The sequence below is a fragment of the Neopsephotus bourkii genome, unplaced genomic scaffold (assembly GCF_033783945.1).
Source record: "Neopsephotus bourkii isolate Nb327-2 ecotype Australia unplaced genomic scaffold, CSIRO-AGI_Nbou_v1 NB_1763, whole genome shotgun sequence".
In the NCBI taxonomy this organism is placed as follows: domain Eukaryota; kingdom Metazoa; phylum Chordata; class Aves; order Psittaciformes; family Psittacidae; genus Neopsephotus; species Neopsephotus bourkii.
In genome coordinates, this window is record NW_026902237.1 from 211,100 (window position 1) to 225,444 (window position 14,345).

At 34.2% G+C, this 14,345-nt stretch overlaps 1 protein-coding gene across 1 annotated transcript in view; it reads right to left on the bottom strand.

Moving 5' to 3' along the window:
* CFAP47 (cilia and flagella associated protein 47) overlaps positions 1–14,345 on the bottom strand; it is a 281,878-nt gene that overhangs the window by 207,371 nt on the left and 60,162 nt on the right. The window contains exons 26-27 of the mRNA XM_061378057.1: positions 9,567–9,759; positions 7,988–8,194 (exon numbers count right to left, since the gene is read on the bottom strand). Coding sequence (XP_061234041.1) covers positions 7,988–8,194; positions 9,567–9,759 — 400 coding nt within the window. The remainder of the gene's footprint in view (positions 1–7,987; positions 8,195–9,566; positions 9,760–14,345) is intronic.

Consider the following 14,345-nt stretch of genomic DNA (forward strand, 5'->3'; position numbering starts at 1 on the left):
GCATGTTAATAAAACACATAGCTCTCAAATTATGTGAAAGTAACTGAATGTATTATCGAACTCAGTCAACTTTCCAGTTTCTTAGTGTGGGGTAAGCACCTCAGCTATCCATCCTAAATGCTTACTTGAGATTTGGGCATATACCAAATCTTCATTCATGCTCTGATTTGCACAGTAGCAAAACAGAAAAGTGTGCTTGAGAACAACTGCAGCACATCATGAACTAGTTACCAAATGCAATAGGTGATACTACTCAAAGCAAACAACCTAGAATATAAAGAACTGCAATTGCTACAGAACATCTGTGTACAAATAAATGTCTCAGACCTCAAAATGCCACTGCAAGAGAAGCTCCTCCTTGCTTAATCCAGCTAGCAATCCAACAAAGGCAGATCTCCTTGGCTGCTGTGGTATTATAGTAAGAGAAATTAATACACCCAGCCAATAGCAAATGCATATATTATTAGCTGAAAAACTCAGAAGCTTTAGAGTGCTTACAAGATGAAAAAAGATTGGATGGTGAAGCACCTGTGCTGGCTGAGCATGAGCTGTGAAGCAACATCACAAACCTGCAAGTGATAGTCATGAGTAACTGCTACAGGCAACAAAGAACCCCAATTACCAGCCTGACCTTTCATCTAGGGAGGTTCGCTGCATGCCTACAGCTTTAATGCAGGATGCTTTTGAGAGACTGATGCAACTTTCTGATCTTTTGCCCTGCCACTCTTCCAGATAAGCACCAGTGAAGCTGATGGGGAACAGCTGACCTGGGACATATCAGACATAACTGCACGGCCTTGGGAGCAATAATAAGGGAATGGGGCACAGGTGGTCTTCAATCATGTTGGTGAGGAAAAAGAGCTTAAGGATGAGAAGATGGATCCTGCAAGTCAACAACTGGTTCTCCAGCTGATATTGACAGCAAGGATTTAGCTCCTGTGACAGTGGGTTTGCAGTGGCTGCAGTGACTATGATTCAGAAATCTAAAAGGAAGGAAAAAGGCAAAAAGCCATTATCACAACCCTGTAATTCCAAAGAGCAGACTTTGGCCAGCAAAGAGCCACAAGGATGAATGGACGGAAGAACCCATCATAAAGGGAGAGACAGAATCGTGAGTGTTCAGTCTGGAGAAGGCTCAGGAGGATATTAACTACATGTAGAAATATCTGATTTGAGGGAATACACAAGATGGAGTCAAACTCAGCTATGTTCAGTGACAGCACAAAAGGCAATGGGTACAAATTGAAAATACAGGGTTATTATAATAATATAATAATAGAATATAATGCTTAATAAAGTGAAATATTTGCGATCTACATGAACCATTATTGCCATTATTGTCTCTGCTAATGCATATTTCCAAAGAACACAAAACTGGAAAATGGCCATTAAATATGTTGTTTACCAACATTAGAAACCTGCTGATCATCAAAAAACTAAGGCTCCAACTATGATGAAAAAAAAAGCAATCCAACACTCTATATAAAAGCAATTTGTTTATTTCTTTTAAATTAACTCTGATTATTTTGGTTTTGTTGTTTTGTTTGGGTGTTTAATTTTTTTTGTTTGTTTTAATTTTTGTGGGAACACAAAAGAACATAAATCAAAACATTTCGTCCTTTTTATTTTGCTCTATAGCATTTCAGACATTTTCTAAATAGAAACAAGTGATTTGTCTTCCATCAGTGTATCCCAAATCCTCTAGAAATACAGGCACAGATAAATAACCCTTCAACAATATTAACAGATGCAGTATATACAATCATAGGAATAGTTAGGGTTGGAAAGGACCTTACGATCATCTAGTTCCAATCCCCATGCCATGGATCACTAACAGTTTCCAAAGAAAAAGAATCCAAACCCATTAGGATCTAACTGACAAATTTCTTTAACAAAATTGCAAAAATATTTAAGGGACGCTCACACTGCTAGTTTATGAAAAAAAACATACTGATTGTGGAATTGATTAGGGCCAACAGGAAACAATGTGAGCGTGAGGCATTTTGCATGTCTTCGTGAAGAAGGAATAACCTAGTAGCAAGGGAAAAAGAAGGTGTAATTTAAAAGTAAGTAAATAAAGACCTGCCCTCCTCCTTTCCCACAAAAAAAAAAAAAGAACAACAACAACAAAAAAAAAAATCCTTGCACAGATCCAGAGACAACAGAACTGGAATGAAGAGAAAAAGACGACCCATGCAAGCTCTGCCACTTCTGCTCACAAATGAACAGTTCCCCAACACTGAGGAGCCCTTATCGTTTGCAACAGGAGCTCAGGCTTCCACAGCAATCAAAATAATATAATACTGAACAATGACAGGCACATGGTTTCACATGATATACAAGACTTTTAGCTGGGAAAATAGCCATCTTTTTTCTAGTAGCAGCAATAATGTCAGTTTTTTATTCAAGAATAACAGACATTTCAGCTGGCAGGGACCGTCAAAACTGTAGAAAGGCACAAGCACAGGAAAGAACATGAGTGATTAATAAGTTTGAGCCATCCTGATGTTCAAAAGCACTCCCAACTGTCTGAAGTAAAATGCCAATATATTATTAGGTCAGATGAATGCAGCAAACAAGCATGCAAATATCTACCTCCCTGCTCTCTCCAAATTTGAATGACATTAATAGAAACTGACAGCCCTTATTCTCCAAGATATGCCAGCAGAATACATGCATTTGAAATTTGAAAGCAGTGCTATTAAAGAGCTGCATGGTTTAAGCACATCTCCCAACAGCAAAAGGGAAAAAACTCCTTCTATGAGACAAAGAGATCTCACTTCATAACTGGGTACGTTTTAGTGATGGTGTCTCAGCTGCATTATGTCCTCGCCTTCTGACATTCCAACCACAAAACACAAATAGCATCAGAAACTTAATGAGTTTCCCCAGGTTCCCAGTGGGAGAGGAAAAGAAAATGGAGAAATGTAGAACATGGGAGGCAAAGACCTCAGCACACTTCTGTCACCAATGATCACAGCAATTCAGCTACACAGCACATGTGAGGGTTTTTGGTACTTTGGTGCCCAAAGCACCATTTTCTCTGATTGTACAACAAAGTATGCACCTGTTTTTTACTACCTATCTTTTACAAAGAATAAGTTAAATGTAATTTCATTCAGGTTGGCAGAAGCCTTTTTTTCCTGTTAAATTATTTATCTAATCAGCAAATTAAAAAATGTGATAACAATTAAAGAACAAGTATAAAAACATGCCATGTTTGCAGAGGTTTTTTTTGGTTTATTTTTTTCAAGTTTAAGGAAATAAGTGTCATAGCTGAATATTTCTTCCCATTTATTAAGTACTTGCTTAATATATTCTTGAATTTTCTGTTATCTTTTACTTCTCTATTACTATCGGCCCCATACAGGGATATGTCATTTATTCTGTTTTGGAGTCAAAGAAGCAAAAAGGAAGAATAGAGATGAAAAATAACATTAAAAATAAACTGCAAATTCTCATTAAAGGCAGTCACTAAACAAATATTGATGCACTTTCTTATGAACTATTTAGTGGAATTTGCGCACACAGTCAATTACTTGCACAAATGACAATCATGTATCTCAAGTTTTCTTTTACAGGTACATATAGCATGGTTTTGCTACAAAATATGATTGCTTATCTTCTTTCAAATGTTTTTTGCAATGTAGACAAATTCAACAGTATCTATCCTCTATCAGTGTTCACTTTGATTTAAAGGAAAAAAAAGACATTATTATTTAGATGGACTTAATATGAACAACGTGAATCAATCCTACTGTAGTTTTAGAAATGAAAAGCAAAACATTGCACAGCCTAAGTAAAAAAAGACCAAAACACATAATTCATCTCATCAGTACTCATGCTTTTAAATATGCCTAGAATTAAGTTTTGCTTAGAAGTTAAGCCTCCTCTTCTAAGTGGTTAAATACAGGACATGATATTTTACTAACATATGAAAATAACTTTTTAACTCACTTATTTACACTCCAGAACAAAGAATAGGAGATCAAAATTTTAGTTCAAATCATTTCAAAATACATATTATTACTTTGAAAATTGAAATATAAGGAGAGAATAGCTGACAAATTAATACATCCTCTGCAACTGATACTATGAGATTTCACAGCCCATTAAACAAACCAGGAGCCTATCCAAGATCAGTTAGCTTTCATAGGTCTTATAAAAGGTTACAGTTTCATTGTTTTATCATGAAAGATCTATAAGGCCTCAAAATCTTGCCGTCCTAAAAGATTTCTCTCCTGGAAGACTCAAATTAACAAAGCAGATTGAATTCATTAGTTACACAGTTTGAAACAAACCACTCAAATGCTTAGCTAATTAGTTGAATTGGGTTTGAAGTTTGAATGCATTTCATAGGTCTCCCATGGGGGAAGGGGCTGGGAAGAATGAGGATATGCAGATAAAAAGAAATTGCAGCTACAGATTACTACAGATTGGAATATCAAAGCACGTAATATTATTAACACTAGTAACGAAACCCAAGTCTGGATAAATTATCAGATACTTTACTTAGAACAACAATATGGTCAGGATTAGAAAAATTAGACACTTAGACTTTCCTAACTGAAGAAAAGTATTCTTTCTGGTTATGACTGAAAAAAAAATTTCTAAAAGACAATATGAATAATATTACTACACTAACAAATAGCACATATGGAATCCCTTTGTTTTGGATGGTGTGCTATTGCACCCACTTACATGCAGGCTTTTACAGCCCACACACGCACGCAACTGACTGACAGGAAATCACATATGCATTGTCAAGCCAGTGTTGTTAGTTCTATTCTGTAACAAATAGCAATCTACTATGTTTTAAAATACAGCAACAATTTTAAAATTATGTGACATTTCAGACCCTGAATTTTTTTGCTTTGCGAGCATGGATGTCACAATCTTAAGATTTAAGATTACTTTGATGACTTTTCAAAAACACATTGAGTTTGCCTTTACATTGAAGATGGTATCTTTTATTTCTTTTTAATAACAAATATAGGAAAAAAGTTTATTACACATCAGAAAGGATTGTTTATCTGTAACAAGGTTTGAGAAGCTGCTAGTGCATCATATCAAAACAGTTATTATAACTAAATATTATGCCTATTCAGATGCATATTTTAGAACTCATCGTAAGCTTAAGTTATCCTTTTCTCATAATTACTGCAAGACTTATCACAAATTTATGAATCACATCCCACACCATGATTAAATCTTAGAATTAAATAAAATGAATAAGAAACAGATTCCTGGCTGACAATCTATACATGAAAATACTAATCCAAAGCAAGCAGCAGTAACTGAAAGGTCCACAATCCTTGCATCAAAATAATATAAAATTTAGTTTTACACACAGTAAAAAGCCCATTCTAAGCTGGAGGATGGAGATATTTAACCCTCAAAATAGCTGCTTTACACGAAAATAGTAACTGCAGGTATTACTTTTAATCACAATAATACTTATCTTTCCTCATCATGTATACACCGATTCATGCCACAAAGGGAAGAGATGAACAAAGGGATAAATGCTGAAAATAGTTATTTTTGCACAGAACATTCAATAACAGATTTGATTTCCATTCACTAGGGGCAGAGGGACCTTTTGCATTGCTTTTCAACGTTCTCACTTAAAAAGCAGCCTACTACTATAAAATCAAAGCAAGATGCATGAATTTCACATTTGCATATGTCTTCATCACTAAATGGTGTTTTAAAGACATGCATTTTGATATGAACACTGTATATAAATTGCTATCAAACCCTAGGTTTTCTGTCCTTAAGGAAATCAAGTCTAACAGGAATCAGACTGTGTAAATTCCTAAGTATTCTTCAGATGATTATATTAAAAAAATAAAAATCAGTACTTTTGAAAACTTTAAATGCTTTCTGACTTAGTGTGCAGGATTGCATCTGAGGAAATATATAAAATACATAAATAAATATCTATCAATGTAAAGCACATCTGTCCCTTATGCCTTCTCTTTCATAATTCCCACTTCTGATACTGATGTCCTGGAAGTCCCTCTGCAGCAGTGCAGAAAACACTGAAGAGCCCAGCACAGAGGGAAGGAGAAGACAGCAACAGTTTTCCATACTTTGCTATCCAGTCTGTGTCTCATATATCAGAAGTATGTAGGACAAGACAGTATCTTGTATACTTCTCGTACAGCAAAGTGTGGTCCGAAGATGAAATATATTCTTAGTGTACTTTTATCGATTCCTAGCTTTACACATTAAAAAAAGATGAGCAATATCCATCCATGCAGTTTTGGTTACCTGTCTGTTGAAATGATTGTTTTTTATCTTATGCTCCAAAGAACGCCTTCACTGAGATCAGGAGTTGGCCTCCTTTTTATTCATGAACCAACTGTTTCCCTATAGAGCTAGTCAAAGATACTGCCCTGTCCCTTGCAAATTTGGAAAAAAATAAAAAACAAAAATAAAAAAATAAAAAATGACAGAAGCATTATTACAGTAATCACTTAATAGTTACCAATTCCTGTCTTGGCATACACACAAAGTGCAACGTTATTACAGACATTGCAGAAAGAACTAGCGATCAGGAAATGCAGCTGAGGATACAAATTTATAGCAGGCTGTCCTGCTCTAGAAAGCTTAAAAACAGAGAACATAAATCCACAGAAAGAAAAGTATTAAGGTATAACAATAAGACGAGTTAAAAATGACATTTAAAAAATAAACAAAAACACCAAAGAAATGGGACATACATACACACACAAAAAAAAAATGAATAATAAAATAAAATAAAAAAATAAAATAAAATAAAATAAAATAAAATTAAAATAAATAAATAAAATAAATGGTAGCAGTACAGTGCACAGGGAAAAAAAGACCAATAACATGGAGAGCAAAAGACTGAAGAATGGTGTGTAGGTATAGAAGGAAGAAAGGATGTCCCTTCAAAATAAGACTGGAACATGCCCTTTGCTGGTTCCTCACAAAATGAAATTCTGATTCCCAGTCTAACTCCCCCTTGAAAAGTATCCTTCATTTTACTCTGAAACTCAGAGGCCCAGGAATGAATAAACCACATGTATAAATAATAATCATATGAATAAATTGCAAATATCCTCAAGAAAGAAACAAAAAATAAGAGAGAGAGGGAAATGGAGGGAAGGGAGGGAAGGAAGGGAAGGAAGAAGAAGGTAAGGGGGGAAAGGGGGGAAAGGGGGGAAAGGGGGGAAAGGGGGGAAAGGGGGGGAAGGGGGAAAGGGGGGAAAGGGAGGACTCTTGGGCAGTTCCACATTGTACAGATAAGTCTTTAAAATAACCAGAAACTCCTACTTTGAGACAGTACTTGCTAAGTTACTCAGTCACCTATTGAATTCTTTGGTACCAGAGGAGCAACTAAAGCTTTGTTGGACTAATGGACTAATGAACTAATCCTTTGCAAGACCACTCCCCTGCAACTTTGTAAAGATTGCAAACAGGTGATGAGAACCACTAGCTCTTCCAGATGCCAGGAAACTCTAAATCAGTCACAAACATTTTTTTAAAAAAATGAAACATAGGAGAAAGTCTCAATGAAATAAAATTTCACAGTTTGGCTCAATCCAAAATCAGACAATCTCAAAATCCAGCATGGAATGGAGTGGAAGATTTTAACAGGGTAGTTTTCAAAAACCAAAATATTTTGTAATAGAAAACATTGGGATTCGCTGCATGAAGACCATGTTGCTCCAAAGCAATCTGAGAAGGGCGAAATAAACATCAGAATTAGCAGTAGATATAAATGGTGTACAAGAACTTAAGATGGCCACTTAGATAAATCTTACCTTAGAGACCAAAGCTGAACTTTGTTGTTGGGGGAGGCGGAAAAAAAAAAAAAAAGCAAAAGTCAGTTCTGTTTCTTTTTTGTTTCCAGAATGACTCTTGTGTCCCTTTTCCCAACCAGTATGAGTCCTGTGTCTTATATCCAATGTTGTCAGTTTAGACTGTGCCCAAAATGAATTTCAATTGCACACATTACCTGTTTTCTTCGTCATCAATGAAGCAGATATCCCCTGAAAATGACACTGGCCTAGATGATATGAAGCTGATACGACAAATTAGTTCCCTATTTGTGCCATCTGAAGAAAGAACAGTATCTTGTCCTGAGAACTGTACAGAAAAAGGGTAAATCCTTTCACCATCTTCGAGTTCAACCTCTGGAAGTTCAACTTGAATTCGTGATTGCCTGAGTTAAAAATAAACAGTAGTTATGTTTGGGCTCACAGGATGACAGTAATAAAGTTTAATTCACAGGTTCATATGTTTATGAAACTTTTTCACAGCTACATACAGAATAATAACTTGAGTTTTGAGCTATAAATCGAGTTAAACTAAAGGATTATTATTCCTTTAGCATTTATATGCTAGTTTGTTTTCCACATGTGTCTGAATGTTTCATACCAACCTACAATAGTTCAACATCTAAATGAAGAGCAATTTCTACTAAGAGCATAAATATTACTTCCTTACCTTAGATTTCCTAAACTTAAAACTTTCACTGATATTTATTAAATTGCATTATTGCGTAACAGTTAAGGCAATTTTTGAAATAGAAATATTAAGGGGAAATTCATGAACATACTTAAGATGCTTTCCCCAGATGTGTAACTTTAAGTTCCAGTTCTAAAATGAGAAGGGCAGTCAGTCAAGACCCATATGAAATCCTTTCAGTTCAGTACTGATTTACTGATATTAGAGAAATAACTTTATATTACAACTCAAACAAAATATAATAATAATAATTTGAAAACAAATTTAATTAATGTACAGCAACTTAAAGAGATTTCCTGCAAATCTTCAGGTATTAAAATTATATGTACGTAAGCATAACAAACTAATGTTACTGGTCTTTACTAACTGCAAAGTCGTATCTTACCCAACAAACACGTACACAAGACTGTTTCAAAAGACTGAAATACTAAGATCTCTACCATATTGGAATAGGCATGTTGCTGAGTTATGCTATATAATACGAAGATTATAAAAAGTCTCTCTTTTCAATTCAAGTAACAGGATAAAGTGGGTGATCTAAAGAAAAATTTAAAATCTATAGATAGTTTATTATATTAAGTGACAGGTACAAAAAAAATGTGCTCTCATCTTCGGTAGTAAAATCTTGTTTAGGAAAATAAAAGCAAAACAATACAAAAAAAGAACCATGACCCCACCAATTGTCTAAACAACATCTAGATTTCAATGCAGTGCTTTATAACTGATGGAGTAGAAAACAATAGAAATATTTTATCAGATCACAATGTGAAGAAAACAAATAAAACTATGATCTTAGTAACAGCTAAATTCAACAAAAAATCCTAGAACTCTCTTTTTCAGTTTTGTGCTATTCAAAGTAATTTTAAAAGCGTGTAACAGATTAAATCTCCCAGAAGATGGTCACTTCATGAAGCAGGAATATTTCGAGGACGGAACATGAGCTTGTTGAATGTACAGCAACATCAGTTACATGAATTTTCTCTTAAATATGCAGACTCCTCTACTGAGCAGAAAACCAATAGTAACCTTCACTAACAAATTAAGAAATTCGTTTTGAATTTTTTTACCTTATATAATCTTGTGGAATGATACTGATGGCTGTTTCAGTTTTTACATCCAGAGGGACTGGCATCAGCATTAAAAAGGGGGGATCAAAGTATATTTTTGGTGACTTCACAGTGCCAGACAATGTTATTTTGTAATGTGATGGATTATCATCTAGACAAAGTGACATTTCAGATACGTATGTCCCAGGACAAGCTATAAAAAAATAAAATAAAATAATAAAATAAAATAAAATAAATCAAATAAAAAGATGTATGCATATATATAACCACAAACGTGCAATTAAAAGAGTTTGGAGAGGTTTGTGGGGAGAGGGAGGTTGACTGGTTTCTTAAAAAGTCATTGGTCTTGCTTTCTTCCTCAAAACGTAGCTTAACATACAGTAAATACTGTATTCTGATACAATTGTATTAGAAGAACTATTTATTAAGAAAGCTTATAACCCTTGCCTGTAGGAAACCAGAAATCCATATTTTGTTTAATTTGACCAAAATTTTTCAAAGTGTGAGTTCTTAATTTGTTGTATTAATTGTTTTTATATAACATCAATGTAATGAATTTTAAGAATTGCAGTCATATGTTACACTAATGAATACAGAAAATGCTAATTTTATAAAGGAATAAATACCAGAAGAATCTGACTTTCAAGGCAAGAAAAAGCTGGTGCCTTTTAACATGGCAACCGCTACATTTTAACATATGACCATAAAACCTGTGCTGTTGAAAAGCCTCACACAAGCCAGCAGGACAGGTCCTACCCTCCACTGAGAGCATCTCCCATGTCCTTGCATTCTGCAACTTGTGCTATCTTGCTATCTGCTGTAAGGCATTTTTCTCTAGGATGGGAAAGCACATTTTCTTTCACCGATACAGGAAGCAAGGTGATTTCTTCCACAATTGTTACACTACCAAAATGGTGCTTCAAAACATTCAGCATCATTTGCTAAATTTTCATTCATTCCCACCTGCTGAACAGCTAGCAAAATACACAGTTTTAAGGGCAAACTAACAAACACTTCCTGTACTTAGAAGTAAATATGCATGATATGTTGTAGGACAACACAAAAAACTAATCTTTTCATTTTTGAGAAAAATACCTTTCTATTTGATTACCTTCTGACATCAGATTAGTAAGTATAAAAACATCCTCACTGAATAATTGAGGAAAGAGATAACAAAACAAATAATTTTATATTTTATTTGTCTGTATGAGCACGTGTCACTGCAAACAAAATAAACATTATGAACTCTTCTGAGATTACCTCAGATATTTTCACAGCCTGAGAAAGAGATGCCATTATTTACATATACAAAGAAGAAAACATGGTGTCTTCAAATTATTTTGCCTTACTCCCTCCTTATGAGAGCAAATTACCTCATGGAGATAACAAAAAAGGAGCTTCACAGATATCTTATCAGAATATGGCCTGCAGATCCCTTTGTTTCAGACCAGAAAACAGAAAGCTGTCAAAGTGAAAAACATTAAATGGGAACTTGTTGCAGTGTTTGCAACATCTAGCTAATTCCCTGTTACAGGGAAATCAAATTTAGGAGACAATACTGTTGAGAAGGCTGAGAAGCTTGTGCTTCTAGGCTGTCCTGGTTGCAGCTAAAACCAGGATATAGGCTTTGATGCACATCTGTTTTCCGGCACACAGCCCTTTTATGAGGGAAAGTTGAGAGAGCATCAGAAAAGTCATGGAGAGGTATGAAAACTGACATGCTTGTAAGAAAAGATCTATAGAATTTACTCCCATGTACAGGTTAGACAAGTCTACTGTCCTACAGGTGTGCTTTAACCAGTTATGGTGTCCTACCTTCATACATATATATCATATATGGTTAAGTGAAAGGCCATAACCAATAAATGCCATTAGGATGGAAAGCCATGGAGGAAGAAAACCGGGGGGTGTATGTCTGTACCAAAGAATATGAAATTTTCACTAACTCACATCTTAAAATATTCTTATTTAACATATTTGCAAAGTTAAGCCTTCAAAATTTAGGAAAGAATACTGTTAAGTTTTCCTCATATAAATTTTTAATCCTTACTGTACATAACAATTCTAAAAAGTCCAGTAACTATATGATCACATGCATTTGCAATAAAATCTGTAACTCACTCAGAAGGCAGAACAGATAATGCTTTTCTGTTTAGCTCCACACATTTACTAACATCAAAATTCTGCATAATATGTAAGCCAATAATGTATTGCTTATGTCAAAAACACCAGGATGTTGAGATATTGTCTTTTTTTTAAACAGACATGTAGACAAAAAAGTGAATTATTTCATTAACTTTTTTTCATTACTTTGTAATGCCTAGGACTAATGTTTTCAGGATATTTCATGTTAAATATATTACTTTGAAATTAATAATTATGTCCTGAACTAACAGCTGAAGTTATGAGTTTATTCTATTAATCACACCTTTCCTGCCTACTGTCAAAGCTTGGGGTGCTGATATTTTTATACACCACCATTAATTTCTATAGGACAAACAACAAGCAGTCCAGCAGATGTGAAAATTTTCCTTAGGGAGATATGATGGTATTTACAAATCTGCCAATCTAAATTTGCCAAGGGCTAACAAAATCTGTGGAATTATATGGGAAATTTCTCCTTTGTATTTTCTAGATACATTTATGAGGGGAAATAAGTATTCATTGTCTTACCTTAGAAAAAAGAATTACTAAAGAAACACAATTTCTCGAAGTACAAGTGTATGTGATCATTAGCTGCTACATTTTCAGTCTAACTTGTACTAGAAAATTAGTGCAAGTTAGGCATCCAGTTCAGAATGCCTAACTCCCTAGCATGATATTGTGGAACTATACTTCATGCAGTCTCCTTGTTAACAGAAACATAAACAGATCACATTTCTGCCAAAAGTTCGTTATATAATATACTTATCAGAACATGAAAGTTCTCCTGTCAATCGTACTCAAACACTTTTGGAGGAGAAATACTTCAAGTTCCCATACTTTTTACTCCATCTGCTTCAGTCCACTTTAAAGAGAGAGAAAAAGCTACTTTGAACAGCCACCTCTTTAAGTCTCTCCATATTCTCAATTCCTCCAGAAATTTTAACTATATAATAGCATGGGGTTTGATATTTTGAGAGTGTGTGGGAAGAAAGTAATATCACCATCTGCTCTTCTCAACCTCTTAAGTTTGTATTAGAATATTATCCAGTTCCTGCACTTGTCCACTTGTCTCCCAAAAAAAAACACTTGCAGTTTAGTTTTAGTGCCTTTGCCTTTCCAACAACTCAAGCCTTATTGCATATATACACCTTCAGCATAAATGGGTGTCAGTGAAGAATTTGAATACACTGAAATACAGAATTCAAAGCAGAAAAGTCAACAGTAGTTAAAACAAGTAAGCTCTACAAAAAATGAAAAAAAAAAAAACCCTGATCAAAAATAAATTCATAATTTCTCCACAGAAACTGTTAAACAGTGTAGTTATTTAATATCTTATTGTTGCAGAAAGAAACCTTAGGAGATGGAGGTCATGATGGTTATCTGTACCCATCACATAATCATCATATCTTCCAGGGTCACTGAACTCCTGGCAACCCACAGGCGCATTTCTGGGTATTTTTCCACACAGGATTCCAAAGCACAGATTTATTGTAACTTACTATGCTGAAGGTAATTTTATTTTCATATCACAATAAGATATAGTGAAATTTCTCATATACTCTTAATTCATTATACCATAGTACAGCAGAAGATATTCATATGAATATACTTTCAGTTCTTCTGCATCTCTATTAAATTTAGTGTACTTATTTTTAATGGGTAGCACTGTATTACCACACATTATATAAACTCTAGCATTTAATTTAATACTGTACCTTACTATAGTATTTAGCACTCTATTATAAATGTTGCACTGTAATGCACACTCAAAATTCATTTTAAGGTTTGTTCACCCCCACATTCTACAACCTTGCAGTACAAACCTATGGAGGTAATTAGCACACCATATTCATTAACTAGGTCTCCTGTGTGGGTTATGATGTATCTAATGTTTTCTTACAAGAAAGAGTAATTATATTCAGTGAAGGTATAGCACAAGTAGGCTATAAATTTGGGGAAAATACTTAGAACATCAAATCAAGGGCAATTAATTTTTACAGTTATTTATGATTTTCTGTAAGTAAAAGAAATAGAAACACAGAAAAAATATGAATAATTGTCATTTGAATTTATTTTGTCAATCATATTTTTGAATATACACATCTGCATTTAAACATGCAATTTACTCAGTAATTCAAAATATTGGTTTTTATTTGTATGCTGTTCTCTGCTTCTCAGGCTTTGCAACATGCAAACAATTTTAATGCATTATCATTACGTTAATACCTAAACAGAACACAGCCATCATATCAATGATCATTTTAACTATTATCACATGATGCCTCTCCAGCTGCTGCACAAAACAGTATTTGAATTTATTTATTTTTTTTTTTATTTCCTCTCTCAAATGCCAGTGCGGTACTGAGAAGAAGGAGCAAATGAGACCCTGTGCTCATCAAGTCCCTAAAGATCACCAGGTATCTGCCAATACAAATTAGTTCTTTTTATTATCCAAGTCTAATATTGCTGGGAGCAATTTTCTTTTCAAAGCTATATATATTAACCTAATCAATGCAAAATACAGCTATTATGTCTCCTATTAGAATATGTTTCTGAAATCCAAAGCAGACAAAAATGTTTATATGTATTTTTCACAAATGGTTATTTCAGTATGATCCACAATTAACTCTAATT